The 16524-nt window shown below is 37.6% G+C and overlaps 1 protein-coding gene across 6 annotated transcripts in view; it reads left to right on the top strand.

Annotated features, from left to right (window-relative positions):
- LOC107023051 overlaps positions 1–2668 on the top strand; it is a 49164-nt gene extending 46496 nt beyond the window's left edge. For 5 of the 6 annotated variants that reach the window (XM_027917666.1, XM_015223599.1, XM_027917665.1 and 2 more), the window contains exons 18-20: positions 91–705; positions 783–1008; positions 1269–2424. In XM_027917666.1, the coding sequence (XP_027773467.1) occupies positions 91–705; positions 783–1008; positions 1269–2179 (1752 nt within the window). In that variant the 3' untranslated portion in view covers positions 2180–2424. Of the gene's footprint in view, positions 1–90; positions 706–782; positions 1009–1268; positions 2425–2472 lie in introns of those variants that run through there. The other variant, XM_027917664.1, reaches the window with a different exon arrangement.
- The last annotated feature ends 13856 nt before the right edge of the window (positions 2669–16524 follow it).

The raw sequence follows: 16524 nt of genomic DNA, 5'->3' as shown, positions 1-16524 counted from the left end.
TTCCTGATATATTGTGGAAAAACATTGGGTGTTCTGTATGATGATTTTGCACTTAAACTGGATCAGCTAAATCAGTTTGAATGTTTGCAGTCTTCAGGAGATAATCTCTCTCATGAGATGCCACTTCTAGAAAATCAGAGGGGAACACAATTGGAAGTTGATGCCGGGCAGTATGGAACCAACAGTTCTGATGCTGCGTTAATTAGTAGTTCTGAGCAACAGCAGCCAGCTTCTGATGGTTTTCCGCTTGCTGCTCACGATCCACTGAGCGACATTATGCATGATACCCATAATGATGGAAGGAGCTTTATGCCAAACCTTGGATCTTCTCATCATTTGGATGGGGAGACGATGGAACCTTTACAGGCAGGTGGTAATTCGGACGAGGATCAATCTGTCGATGTTGAGAATTTCTCAGAAGCCAGTAGAGTGGATCCTCGACCGATTTCAGAACATGGTGCATCTTCCCATAATATTGGAACTCCAGTTCAAGTGCCAAGTTCCACTGAGCTTCCTAGTCAAGCAGTCCTGCAACGTAACAGTTATGCTGCTGTTGTTCAAGGACCCAGGAATATACCAGTTCATCCTGACCATCAGATGGCCACTTGGAATTCTACTCTTCCTTTCAATGCTGATCCTCTGCACAAAGATTGGGAAAGGATAAATAAACAAAGAGAACAAAGCACCAAGATACTTGAGGACATGGTTAGTTCCAATTTTGTTCTTCTTGATTCTTTGCTCCTAGTCCTTTATTTCTTAAAGTTGTTCTCTTTTTTTAACAGAAATTGCGTCTGAGATCTGATTGCGAGAAGGAGATAGAGGAAATGATTGCCCAAATCCGTAAGAAATATGATCATAAACTTCAGGAAGCTGAGGCAGCATTTCTTCGGAAGAAGAAAGAACTTGATGTTAATCAGAACAAAGTTCTCATGAATAAGCTCTTGGCAGATGCTTTTAGATGCAAATGCATGAATCTTAAACCTTCGGGGTTCTCAGGCATGCGTCAAGGTATGCAATTAATGTTGGTTATGCATTTCCAAAGAGTAGTCAACTTTTCTTGTCATAATTTTGAACGGACAGTTGCGTCCAGATTTTACTTGGAGTACATTTTTAATTTCCTTATAGGGGTCTCCCATTACATATATCATCAGGGTGATAGAAAGATGGTGCTAATATTTGCAACTTTGCTAGGTTATACAAGTCAGGCTAATAATTTCTCAAGTAAAAAGATCTTTTCTTGTGTACTGAAGTATTATTGTTCTTTGTAGTTGTGCCTTCTAGTTATTTGCAGCATCTCCATCAGGTATCCCAGCAGCCTAATTTGAGGTCTTCTCCTGTGACTGGTTCATCTTCAGCTAGCCAACAAAGTTCTGTCCCAGTTTCTTTGAGAGCTTCCTCTATCACCAGTTTGTCTTCAGCTGGCCAAGCACAGGTTAGACAGGAGACTTCTGTCCCCTCTAATCGTTCAGTTCATTCTGGTTGTATTTCTCAGCCTACACTAAGATGTACACCAGTTACTGGGTTATCTTTAGCTGGCCAACCTGCACCTTCTCAGCAGACAGTTGCTGTTAGTCGTTCAACAACACATTCTGCAGGAACTCCTGGCAGGCCACCTCTCATCTGTGCAATTACCCCTTCCACTGGGAATCTTAGGGTAGCTAGCGAGATCCGTGCTCCAGCCCCCCATCTTCAGCCTTTCAAGACCCTTTCATCCATGTCTTCTAGCAGCAGCCCTTCAACCCTTGCTCATAGTATGCAAAATCACCCGCAGTCCCCTTACATGGCTGCATCATCACCCTCAGTTCCCCAATTACCTTCTCTACAAACATCATCACCATCCCCATCCCAACGTCCGCAACATCAGATACCTATACCGTTGGTTCCACTGTTAGCTGTAGATCTTTCTAGTTCTCGGAATGTGCCTCCGCAGCATGATATTGGTGGATTGCCTGCTACACGAAATCCGTCTATATCTGCTCAGGAATTGCTTTTTAATGTGGAGAATCAACCTCATGCAAACAAGCCGAGCATTATGCCACCTTTACCAGATGTGAACCCTGACTTTGATTTATTGGACCTATCTGATTTTCAAACACTGGATAGTGTACATGGAGTTCCTACTTCCTCAGCTGGAGCTACTAATGTAACTGATGTTGTCTGTGTGTCTGATGATGACTGATCTGTTGAGAATGAAGTGCATTTCGTTGTCTGCGGGTCAGCTTTATCACATGTTTGTAAAAATGAATTTAAGAAAAGATCAGAAAGGAAGAGAAAGCTAAGAGGAGGAAGCTTGACAAGATTAAATAGGATTGCATGTCCTTTCCCCCTCCCCCATTTTTTTCCTCCAAGTTTTCATGAATGCAGCTGTAAATGGATCATTAATCTTTCTATATTATAATAATAGGACGCAATATCATCTCTTCATGTGTTCTCTTATTTGTTGTGCATTCTACATAGATGTTTGGTTTATACATGTTTGTAAAAATGAATTTAAGAAAAGATCAGAAAGGAAGAGAAAGCTAAGAGGAGGAAGCTTGACAAGATTAAATAGGATTGCATGTCCTTTCCCATTCCCCAATTTTTTTCCTCCAAGGTTCCATGAATGCAGCTGTAAATGGATCATTAATCTTTCTATATTATAATAATAGGACGCAATATCATCTCTTCATGTGTTCTCTTATTTGTTGTGCATTCTATGTAGATGTTTGGTTTATACATGCTAAGAGGCTTTTGATTGATGTTTGAGTTGGACTTGGAAAAAATAAATATTTGAAGTTGAAAGGAATGATTGTGAGAGCTGAAATTGTGTTCGACTTGAACTTCACTTGAAAGTTGAAGATTTTTACTCGTTTTTCACTTGAAATATTCCTTCAAACTAATCACTTTTAAATACTGAAATTCTATTTAGGCTCCAAGTCTGGAGCTGCGGTTCAATGTTAGTTTACTAAGTCTGTTCTAAAGAATTTATTTGGATTGATCTCCAAGGTTAAGGTTAGACTTCAAACTGATCTAAGAGCACTATAATATGCAGTTCTGGTTAAAAAGGAAAATAACATTAAAAAAAAAAGAATTTAACAATTCATTTAGGGTGTCTTGGATGAAGGGAAATGTTTTTCACGAAATAATTCATTCAATAGGTAAGCAGAAATGGATCAACAATGAAAATGACTTATTCAAACTGCCTCTAGAATTCATTATCACTGGAGTCATTGCCCTGCTGGCCGTTGGTCAGTCTCCTCCGGTGGAGGCTCGGCCAACTGCAATTGATGAGAGGGGATCCTTTGAAGAAGACTTATGCAAACAGATTAAACCTACTCGACCCCAATACAGACCTATTCCACCGAAACAAATTGCTTGTTCAATTGGGGAGCTGCGGATAGTGAGAGAAGAAGAAGTAAATATGATTATCAATGAAAATCTGCTATGTTGTAGTAGGAAAATTTTCTTATGTGTGCCTAATATTCAAGATCCGAGACGACTTATCCCGAAACAATGCGAGCTAAATTGGGAGGTAAACATTGGGCAGTTAAGCAATAGATATTTTCGAATTAGGGCAACAAAATTGGATGATTATGTGAATCTCTTATCCAAGCAGAAATTTCATACACATAATTATTGGTCATATCCAATGTAGACACACAAGTGGGATCCATGTTTCGATCCAGAAGAGGAGACATCAACAACAATAGCCTAAATATCCTTACCATCATGCCACCAATTTTTATTGGAAATGAAGCGGTGTTCTCTTTGGCATTGACAGTTGGCAATCTTTTGCAAGCGGATTTGGCTACGTAGAATAAAACTAGGCCTAGTTGTGAAAGAGTCTAATTAGAAGTTGATCTACGTAACACCTCTAAAACAACTTAGGTGAAGCTAGATCCTAACACGTGTGTAACGAGGTTTTGAAGTCTTAAAATGGTTTATAATGGTGTTTTGAGGCAGTGTCTAAAGTTTGGTGATGTTTGGAGGTCAAACGTCCAAGAACGTCCATGACGTTCGAAAGATTTGCCTTGAGACATGCTTGTATGTTTAGGTGTGCCTTTGCTTGTTTTACGGGTTCATTTTGGTAGAAATTGATATGATATGTTCTTAACTTGTATACGAATGTATTGAGTTGGAAACGTCCAAGCACGACTCCCCAAGTACCAACCTAAGGGTCCTTGAGGAGGACCCAACTTGTGAGCAAAAGCTGTCAAAAACAGCCCCAACCAACGAGGGGCAGTCAACGGACCGTAGGTCCATCAACGCCCCGTCGATTGGGGCGTAGGTTTACACTTAGACTAGGGAGCTTAATCTCCCATTTGTTGAATCTCTGACTCAATCGACGGTTGCCAGTCGTAGGTAGATCCTTCGATTGGCACATGAGATTTTCTGCACAGGTCTAACTCAAGCCTTGGGTATTTTAGGTATTTCACCTAGTGTTCTAAAAATGATTTGCGCGGTTCCTTAAGGTCTTTTTGGGTATTTTAAGTAGTTTTATAATTCTAGAACCCCAAGTCAAGTCATTATTCAAAAATCAAACCCCAAACCCAAAGAACAACTCTCTAGAACTCCATTGAACTTGAAGGGAGATTGGAGCTTGGTTTCTCCATCAATTCTCATTCAATTTCGTGGCTTATCATCAATTAAGGTATGATTTTCATCCTTGAATCTTCTTTCTTTAAGGAGCCAAACTTCAAAAGTATTTTTCCAAGACCTTTTCTAAATTGAAGTTCATGGGTTCTTGCATAAAATGTTTTGAATCAATGAATTATGATTGAATTGATGTTAATTTGATGATTTTAGACTAAAAACTCCATGGACCCATGCAAATCACGATTTCCTTATTTTGACTGTATTGTGGATGATTTGATCTTGTCTTAATGGTATTGATTTCTTCTGTAGTTTAATTTAGGTTATTGAATTATGTAAGAACCATGTTAGGACTGTATGTAGGCTTTCCTAAATTGATGAATTCATATTGTATTATCTTGGTTCATTGTATATTGTGAGTATTGGGTTGAATGGTGACTATGACTATTGGTAAGAGCCTTTGTGGATTGAGTTGGTTAAATTGACTATGGATTGGAGTTATTTAGATTGGATTGGTGATATGTTGACCTAACCTTCTCTATATTGTGTAGTATAGGTATTTCAATTATAATGCTTGGTATGGTCCACTATGGTGGCGGTGCTTATGTGTTATACTTGTGAAAAATGTGGCCTTGTCGGCATTACTTTATGAATTGTGAAAGAATGTGGCCTTGTCGGCATTACTTTATGAATTATGATATTATCATGTTTTAACTTGATATGTGATCATTGTGAAGGTCTATATGTATACTTGAAGTTAAGGTATGAATCTTCCTAGTTATTATATGAACATTATGATGAGTTATGTTGATGATTCTATAGAAGCGTATAGGGTGACTTGCAGTATTACTTGGTTGTCTCTGTATGCTATTTGAGTGATAATGTATATGTGATAAGATGATAATGAAGTGTGTCTTGTTTTGGTAGACCGATGTCCCTTACTTTATACATGAAGCATATGAATATGAATCCTTGACTTAGTAGGCTAAAACACCTTTGTCATGTATGTATATGTATGATTGAAATATGACCTTGAACATAATTAAGAGGGTCATTTATGTTGAACCTTCAACCTAGATAGAAGAATATGATACCCTTGAAGTTGAAAGTTGTAATGGTATCCTTCTTCTGTGAATGATGGACTTAGGTGAATCTAGAGCCTAATATGTTCGTCATGATGGTATAAGGTCCTAAAATTTTTTATAATGTGGGTTTGAGGTAGTGTCTAAGAGTTTGACGTCCAAGACGTTCGACGACTAAGTCACCTATGTGCCTCATATGTGGTTTTATGTGTTTACGTGTGATCATGAGGTTCTAAGGTCTTTAAAGGGGTTATTATAGTGTATATAGGCAGTGTGTAGAGTTTCATTAAGTTTGAAGGTCAAACGTCCAAGAACGTCCATGATGTTCGAAAGCTTGCCTTGAGACGACCTTGTGTGTCTATGTATGTTTCATTGAGTTTTACGTGTTCATTTTGGATGAAACTTATGTGGTAGGTCATTAACTCGTATATGAACATATTTGGGGTTGAAACGTCCGGGTACGACTCCATGAAGGACCCACTAGGCGCCCTAAAAGAGGACCCCAACATTGGAGTTCAACACAACCAGGCAGTGGCCAAACGACGGCCGGTCGACCAAGCAACTGCCCGTCGATGGGTCTCGTCGATGGAGCCAAGTTTCCTGCAGGTTGAGGAGTCTCTGAATCAATCCACGAGATCCCAATCGATGGGACGTGGGTGACACCACAGACCATAAATGCATCCGTCGATGGGGCAGCCTGTTTTCTGCCTGCTTTCTGTTAAGTTGAGGGGTAAAGTTGTAAATTCACCCCAAGTCTTATTAGATTTGAGGACGGTTGTTTTGAGTGTTTATGGGTATTTTAAGAGTATATAAGTCATTAAACTCTCATTATAACCCTAACACCTAAATCAAAACACATTCCCTCCAAAGTTAATCCAAAAACCTCCATGTGATTTCAAAGTGAAGATGGGTCTTCAATGGAGTTTAGTATTCAATTAGATTTGGATTCTTCAAATAAGGTATGGGAGTTCTTCATCTAAGGCTTTCTATCACCTTAGAGCCAATTTCGAAGATGATTTTCAAAGATTTCAAAAAGATGAAAAAGTCCAATTTCTACTCTAAGTCTTGGGTTCTTGCACAAATGGTTTCCAAATGTTTATATATGATGAAATTGATGTATAATGGATGTTTTCCAATGAAATTCTCCATGATCCCTTGATATTTTCAAATCTCGAAATTTCACTAAAATATGGGTGAATTGATTATGCTTTGATATTCATGAATTCATGTGTCGATTGTTATGGGCTTTTGTCATGTATACATTATGGTTTATTGGTTTATATGCTGTTTTAATTCGATTAATTGAGTAATGAATACTCTTAGATCTATTTCATGCTAAGCTTATTGAATTGATATTGACTTAAGGTTTATGGTTCCTAATGTAATTTTCTATGGGCTATCTAATGATGCAATAATGATATTCAATTGATATCTAGGTTGTATTAGATTGATGAGTATGTAATGAATTGACATAGTTTTATTGATTATTGGTATAATTATGTTGAATTGTTGTTCATGGCCATGGGTAAGGGTCTTATGGTATCGAATTGGATGAATTAGCTTTGGAATCGAAGTGGTAAGATGGAGTGGGGTATGATGCCCTAATTCCTTTTATTTTATATTAATTATACTTTAATTCTATTGTGATTGGTGTGGTCCACTTATGGTGGCGGTGCTATATGAATTGATGTGGCCTTGTCGGCGTTATTTTATGCAATTTGATGATCATGGCCTTGTCGGCACTACTTGAAGTTTTATGATGATTTGCTTAGTTTATCTATGTGAAGTATGTGTATATTTATTTATTTGGAAAGTAATGTGAAAGTATGTGTTCTTTCTATGTATGTTAGGAAATCATGTAAACTATGACTATGTGCTTCTATGTGTAGTCTTAGGGTTAATATATGGTTGTTCCTAATTGACTATATGAGTTTATAATAGTTATATTGATGATTCTATGGTATTGTGCAGGATGACTTAAAGATGATAATGGTTATTCCTATGTGCTTATAGAATGACTAGTAATATGTGTTAAGGTGACGTATGTGGTGTCTTGTCTTGATTGACTTTTGTTCCTTACTTGATGCTTGTATGAGTATGAATATGTGATGTCTTGACTTAGGATGCTTAAGTCTCTTAGTCTTGAATGTACGAATGATATGTGACCTTCAATGATGTTAAGAGAGTATTTTATTTGAAAACCTTGACCTAGTGGTAAAGTTATGCATGTTGAAGTCGAAAGGCGTAATTGTATCCTTCAAGTAAAGGAATGACGGACTTAAGATTGATTGGATGGAACGGCATCATATCAAACCTTAGGAAAGTCATCATTAGCTTCTTGTCTCCATTGGAAGGTAGCCCTAAGAGGTCCTCTTTGGTAGGGTAAATGTGATTGGGTTATGAACTTGTTATGGAACCCTTTTATGTGAGACTTTAATGTGAATTTCTCTATGAGAACGAAGGCTAGCACCGAGTGAGTATGGCAAGGGGAAGTAGTTCTAGTTAAGTATGAGACTAGATCACAAAGCATGCCCTTCATATTTCTTAACAATGTGCCTACATGGGATGTGTCCTAGTTCTACCTTTGGCAAGTAGAACACCCTCATCGGAGTAGGTTCGAACTCCGGATTCCATGAGTTGCTATCATGGTCTATGTCGGTTATTTCCTATTCTCATCATATAGGATACTTACTAGCATTAGAGAAGTTCTATGATGTTTAGGTGGTGGTATGGGACGCTATCTAGACATTGCACAATAGGCTTTGAAGGTGTTAGTGAGAGTCCCTAGGTCTTGTCTAAGACCATTACTTGAATGTCCTTTATGTGTTGAATGTATCTTAATGAATTAATGATTTAAGTTAAGAAAGTATGTTAGATGACGTAGTACTTATCTAGAGTAGTTAAGGGTTGTCTAGTTAAGGTATGAAGGGGGCATAGGAATTGTCACTTGTTATCTTACCTAGATAAGTCTTAAGAATGACTCTAGCTAGGGAAGTTGGTTCATTATGTGGACATGATCTAAGCCTTAGGTATCTTAAGGATTACTTAGTTAATCTTGAAGAGGTCACTATGGACATTATCTTCTTGATTTACTTAAGTAAGTCATTTGATAGCCTTTGGAAGGAGAATATCATATCACTTACATGTTAATGTGTTAAGTGAGAATGATTCTATCTTAGGTAGTTTATAGGATCTCTTAAGTGTGTGAGTAAGGGATTGTATGGGAGGTCGCTTCACAACTCACTCAAGTGAACCTTAGAGTCACCTTGGTAGGAGAATCTCATGTTCTTATGTTAACGTCTCTTAAGTGTATATGTGACTCATTACAAGTAATCTTGAGGGTCGTTTAGGCATATCTAGAGAGGGTGTATGGGCGTCCCTCTTTGTGTGACTTAAGTGAATCTTAGGATAGCTTTGAGTGAGAACATTACATGCTAAAGGGATTTTAAAGTGAAGTGAAGGAACTTCACTGTAACAGTGAATTGAGTTCACTGTACAGTGAAGTGAATACACTGTAATGTTTGCTAAAAATGTGACTTTTTGTTAAATTATTTCTTATGTATTTATTAGTTGTTAAATGTTGTTCTTATGCTTATAGTATGATGTTTTTAATAGAAATTCATGAAAAGCATGTTGTTTACTAAATGTCCCTTTTTCATGTTTTTTGCATGGCTTCCATACTTAGTACATCTAATGTGCTAACCCCCTTCTTTTACTTTTTGACTAAAGATTAGGGAATTGGAAGTCTTGATGTGCCATCGAGGAATGATAGGTTTCTAAGATATTGAAAATAAAGTACTGGTGAGTCCTCATCGATTCAAGGACAATATCCACATGTCCCTTATGTCATATACTTTATTTTATTGTCTTGTATGGGATTATTCCCAAGTGTTGTATACTCTAAAGTTTAGATGGTTCAAGTAGATGTTGTAAAGATTTAATGTTTTAAATGAAAGTCTTCTGCTTGTGTAATGTTTATGAAAGAGTTATTCGCGTGTGAAGAAAGTTTCAAATTCTTACCTATTTTAGTATGTTTATTATGCAATGAATAATACGAGAGGCTTAGATGAGACTTCTTGAAGTCTCATTTGCCGTGTGACGACGCAAGGATGCTCTAACTTCTAGGGTGTACTTGTGGGTCGTTATAGTAGGTTGGCTAGAATGACATGAAACCATCCTTAAGAAAGTCATTGAGCTATCTTATTTGACCATTGTGTGGCATCCCTAAGTGGACCCACTTTAGTGAGGTGTATTATGATGTGGTAGTGACATCTATATGGTACCTATTCATATGCCCTTAGATTGAATTACTATATGAGAACAAAGGCTAGCACCGAGAGAATATGCTTGGGGAGTGAATCTTCTTTAGATGAGAGTAGAGTACAAAGGAAACCTTGATATTCCTTAACCATGTGCCTACATGGGATGTGTCCTAGTTCTACCATTGGCAAGTAGAACAAACTTCATCGGAGTAGGGTAGACTCCGGATTCCATGCCTAGCTAGTATGGTCTATATCGGTTATTGCCTATTCTAAATCATGTGGGATACGTTCTAGTGTTTGATACATTCTACAAAGTTTAGGTGGTGGAATGGGACGCTATCTATACATTGCACGAATAGGCCTTGAAGATGCTAGTGTGTAGGTTTCCGAGGTTTTCTCCAAGACCATTATGTCAAAGACTTTAGTTGTTGAATGTCTCCTAAATGACTTAATGAACATAATGACTTAAGGTAAATGCATGTTAATGAAAAGGTACTTATCTGGAGTAGCTTTAAGGATTTCTTAGGTAGACTTGGAGAGGGTGTATGAACGGTCTCTTCATGTCTTACCTAGGTGATTCTTGGAGTAATTCTAGGTAGGAAGTTAAATTGATGAAATGGGAATAATCTTATCTTAGGTAGTCTAAAGGATCTCTTTGGTGTGTGTAAAGGGGTTGTATGGGCGTCCACTTCATGACTCACACAAGTGATCCTTAGAATAACCTTTGGTAGGAGGGTCTCATGTTTATGTGTTTTGAAGTGATATTGATGCTAGATTGTGGAATGTGACTATATGTGTTTATGTTGACTTAATGTGTTCTTTTAAACTTGTCTAATGAAGTTTTATTAAAAAATAGCATGTTTTATACAAATGTCCTTTTAGCATGGTTTTTGTTGTATGCCACCATACTTAGTGCATTCTAATGTACTAATTCCATATATTTTGTATATATCTAAAGGTGAAGGTGGCATTTGAGAGAAGTCCTTTGAATTGGAAGCTTGGATCAATATTCATTCAAGAAAATTTTGGGTATGTCCTCAATAGATCCGAGGACATAACTATGTTTAGTTTTCTTTGTTAAAGACATTCTAATAGACTTAGATATTTACATATTGTTGATGTATGGGCCATGTCCCAAGATATTCATGTGTATAAAATGGTGACTTTGAGACTTAGCCTACCCTTATGATTTTATATAAAAGAGATATTTTGAAGTATTATGATTTCGTGTGAAATTTTTTAGTTCCGTTCTACTTTTCATATATGTACGCAATGAATGATGTCAAAGAGCTTGTATAAGACTTCCGAGAGGTCAAGCACGCCATGACACATTTTGAGAATACCATATCTTCTACGATATACTCTCGGGTCATAACAAACTTGATATCAGAGCATAGGTTATGAAGTAGTCTTTTGGAATCCAAAATCTCATTAAAGCCACGTCTAGTAGAGTCTTGTTCATTTGTGTGAGTCGCGACACATCTATGTGCAAGAGGCTATAGGAAGATAGAGTTTCACTTTCTTCATCAATCTTGTGTCGTGCCAATAAAGTTGACGTTATAAGTGTCTATTCCTGATCTCTTCTATTTTGTTTTTAGGAGATGACTACTACAAGAATGGCCGCAAGAAGGTTGGAAGAGGAAGGAGTGCAAGAGGGAATTCCCCAAGACGAATTAGGTCCACAAGGAGTTCAAGTTCCCCAAGGTTTCCAAGTTTCTCTCCTAGGTGATCAAGTCCCCATTGGAGGTGAAGATAATGAGGTTCCCGTGGTTCCCCAGGACATGACTAACGGGGAGACTAGAGAGGCTTTACATGCTTTAGCCCGAGCCATGACAACTCATGTGAATAGAGGTGTTGAGCCTAAGGTGAATGATATAGAGAGTATCCTCTAGATTGAGAGACTTTGTGAGGATGAGTCCTCCTATCTTTCTTGGCTCTAAGGTGGGAGAAGATCCTCAAGAGTTTCTTGATGGTGTGTATAAGGTGTTGAGTGCTATGGGGGTGACTTCTAGGAAGAAGGCGGAGTTGGCTTCATACCGATTGAGGGAAGTTTCTCAAGTATGGTACACTTAATGGAAAGATTATAGGCCGGTTGAGTCGGGTCCTATAGAATGGGAGGAGTTTAAGGAGACTTTCTAAGAAAAGTACTTTCCCCGTGAGAGGAGGGAGGTGAAGGTTGAAGAGTTCATTAACCTTAGGCAAGGGAACACGAGTGTTGAAGAGTATTTTTGAAGTTCACCTTGTTGTTTAGGTATGATCCATCCTTGGTGTCTAACCCTAGGGATGATATGAATAGGTTCCTGACCAGTGTTGCCGACCTTGTGAAAGAAGATTGTTGTACGACCATGGTTCACAATGACATGAACTTGTCTAGACTTATGGTGTATGCATAATCCATTGAGGAGTGCAAACTTAGTTAGATCTCTAGAAATTTGAAGAGGGGTAGAGTGGATGAGCAAAACCAACCTAGGTTCAAGAAGAGGGTACCAAACCAAGATGGACCCAGTGCTCCTAAGGTCAAGGTTTGTCACATCTGGGGAGCACCCTCTAGAAGTAACTGGTGTCGTCGTCCTCGAAGAGGACTAATACTAACCTCTTAGAATTCGTCATTACATTTAATAGTTTAAATTTGTGAAAAATTTAAAACATTTTAATTACTTCTACATTGAGGTTTACTTAGACCTCTCGCTTACACATAATATATACATAGGGAGTTTACATAGACTCCTCGCAATAGGAAGCACTACATAGGCTTCTACTTTTGTTTCACATACATAATATAGCAATATAGATTTATAAGAATGTCTAGGATACGTCTCATATTAAAACATCTAAGTCAGATACAACATTTTGGGTTCAACCCATACTTCACTACAATAAAGGCCTCATATAGGCATATACAAATTCATCAAAGAAAGAGAATAAAATAAATTGTCTTTAAGACTAAACAATATCCAATAGCAAGATAGTGGCATTTTCCTCGGAAAGTGAGGACCTACCGAACTTGGAGAATAGGATTCCAAATCTTTTTCAATGGCCCTTTAAAAACTCATCGGCCAGAACCTACATTTTTGTAGTAAACATAGAAACATGAGTTAGTACATCACTTGTACTAAGTATAGACATATGCACATAAAACTATTGAACATGCATGAAAAAGGGACATTTACTTTAGAAGACATGCCAAGTCATTTGAAAGCCTTCAATACCTATTCAACAACCCATATAAACTAATAACCACATATTCATTAAGACAAGATCATAATTATCAAAAGACCAAAATTATCAAGTATAATCAAGAAAACATCTGTAGTAGAATACTAGAATCATAGCTAAAATAACTCCAACATCATGTTATAATAACAAAGCATGCATAAGAGTTCATAAAATTACAACATATACACGACTCTTACTCATAACCCCACATAAAGTCTACAAGTGCAATGACCAAGTAAAGCCCCATAACCTTACTCAACCAAGTAAACCAAATAAGGGATCATAAGCAATAACTAACATCACATAATATAGTATTAAGAGTAGTCATTATCATGTTTAGCAATATAGACCAATAGCATGTTCATACATGAAACCAACATCATATAGTATCATCAACATGTAAAGTCAACATATGCATAACATTCACTTCATAAGAGCATAAGAACATAAGAACATCCTTTTAAGACTTCCCTCAAGTCTAACTAATGCAATGTATAGGTAGAGTCCCAAACCCCTACCTAGACTAAGTCAAACCCCTTAAGTCATCTTAGTTAGAGTTCACTTTATTACTTCATTTTTACTTTTGGGAACATCTTTCCTTAACCGACATAGACCACATGAGCTAATTTGAAATCCGGTGTCATGAAACCCTACATTGAAAGAAGGTGGACTACTTGCCAAGGTAGTACCAACACATGAACATAGCATCTAGGTGGATCCACTAGCTAGTATTCCTATGGGGGAAACATAGTTCAAGATTTAGGAGATATTACTTGGGACCCTCTTTATGACTTTGGCAATATAGTCTCCAATCTCATGAGTACAATAGTGAACCTACCTTCCTTTCTTGGGAAGGGACAATCCTTACTACTAGTTCACTCGGTGCTAAGCTAGAGTCCCTTTTCAAAATGTCTTTCTTTATCAATCATAACTTAGTTTAGGTCATAGGAGAATAAATCCTTGTATAGTCATATTCAGTATCTCAATAGGAATTGCATGAGAACGTCCTTTCAATACAAACCTCATACGTGAGATTAGCACATTAACATCATTATATCATAGTAAAGCACATAGGTACTTCATCACCAACCTTATATCATTACATTTTAAGCATAATATTACAATCACATAATCAAGACATTTCAATTGCATCATCATACCACACCTACTTAATCCAATTACAAAACATACTTCAATTGAACTTCATCAGCAAGTACAATCCATCACAATTGAAGTAAAGGTTTAGGATAAGAAGGACTTATCTAATATCCTTCAAAAGCCACCATCATGGTCTTACCATAAACCAACCAATTTCATCCAATAATAGGTGTAGTAACATCATTCAATAGTAACTAATACAATAACTAGGTCAGTTACATAACTTTAATTCACAACCTAGGGTTAGGGGAAAAGGGTTCATCATGAATTCTTCAATAAATAGATCCAATCCCAATAATACATTACCCTAGGAAGTCCACAGATAAATTAGATACATAAAACAAGTCTAACAATCAATACATTAATCAATTCCCATCAATTTATAAGCAAGATCCAAGATTTGGAAAAAATGGGGAAAAGGACATGATCTACATGAAATTGCACAAATTAACATCAATTAACCATCAATCTACATTTAATTAGTCATAGGCAATCACAATTTATCATAAATTTAAATTTTAGACCCATTAGAATAGGAAAAAACCTTAGAATTGGGTGATTTAGAAATCCATTTGAAAGGAACTCTTGGAGAAAGGAATCCTAAGAGTGACGAACCCTTATCTTAATGAAGATTAATCCACGAAATTGAAGTAAAGTCCTAGAAAAATTGGTCTTCTTCTTCAAGCTTTCTTTCTTCTTCAATGGAGGATTTAGGGAGAGAGAAAGTAAAGAGAGATGAGAGCTTTTGGGTTTTGTTTTGGGAATTTGGTTTATGTGAGTGAAAAATGACTTAAAACATACCCTTAGGCTATATATAATAACCCTTAAATTACCTAAAATACCTTCATTTTATTGGGTCTTTTTGTGATGTCAAAATGCTTAAAATACGATTTCAACGAATCTGGGAAGTGGTTTTAGTCGCGGGGATAATTTCACATTTTATTTTTGAAATTTGGGTTGAGGCAGTGGACCTCGTGGAGTACACGTGTCGCGAGACAAATTTTTCCACCCCACGTGTTAGCTGCACGTCGCGAAGTGACCTTCAATTCTAGGCTGCTGCAAGTTGCTTTGGCAGCTTGCTCGGCAAGGTTCGGGTCCTCCTCAAGGACCCTTCGGGCGGTCCTTGGGGAGTCGTTACAGGATGTTTGGACCCTCTATACTATATTTTACCTATTTAAATTATTTTTACTAGTTTTATGCTTTATTTGACCCTCCCAATCCTTCACCAAACATAGAGACGTCAACTATTTCAATTTCGCTAGTTTTCGGACGTCATGGATGTTTCTTGACGCCTTGACTCTAAAACTTCTAAATGGTTTATAAACATTATTTTAGGCTTAGAAATAGTGTTTTAAATTTTAGTTCATCATGTGAGGATCTAGCTTAGGTCATGGACTTTCGAAGTGTTTACAAGGTTGAAGGTGGTAGTGGTTCTCAAGGTGTTAAGCCTACTTGTGCTACTTGTGGGAAGAAGCACTTTGGGAAATGTGTAGACGGTACCGGAGGGTGATTTGGTTGTGGTGAGGATGGTAATAAGGTAGGGATTTTCCTACTATTGCAGCTAGAGGAAGAGACACCTAGCAAGTTCCTCCAAGTGTTCCGAATAGTGGTGCTCCAAAGAGGAATTGTTTCTATGTTCTTCAAGCTAAGGGACAAAATTCGGGTGATGATGCCGGTAAAATATGATTATCTCTCTTGTGTAGTAATGGGTTCCTTTTAAGTGGGGGAGTATGGTGAGTAGTAAAGTTGTAATTTTTTGCCTCTTCTCTTCTATTCAATTCAAGCTTGAGAGAAAGAATGTCATAGTAGTATGTTGCATGTTGCATGGTGTGTAGTGATATACCGTGGTTTCACGGTATTATTAATACTTTTTCCTTAAGTTTAGTGTGTCCAAAAGCCTTTTTGTGCTAATTTTTATATAAGTTTCTCTTTGTTTTGCAGGAAATCTGTCCAAAGATGAATGCGGAGATTTTGAGCGAAAAAATGCAGAAGAGACCACCTACGGAGCTTGTGACGGTCCGTCGTGCCTATGACGGTCCGTAGGTGGCAGTGTAGTGCAGCTGCTGAAGGAAGATGGGGAAGTCTGACCAAGTGTGGGGTTACGCAGCTTGTGACGGTCCATCGTGTCTATGACGGTCCGTCCTGCAGGTTCGTCATGAAGTTCAGAGAAGTAATCCCAGTACCCAGATTCCAAGAGTTGAAGTGTTTTGGAACGAAGACCCTCGACGGACCGT

The sequence above is a fragment of the Solanum pennellii genome, chromosome 6 (genome assembly GCF_001406875.1).
Source record: "Solanum pennellii chromosome 6, SPENNV200".
Lineage (NCBI taxonomy): Eukaryota > Viridiplantae > Streptophyta > Magnoliopsida > Solanales > Solanaceae > Solanum > Solanum pennellii.
Note: the sequence above shows the minus strand (reverse complement) of the source record. Positions and strands in the feature narration are given on the sequence as shown.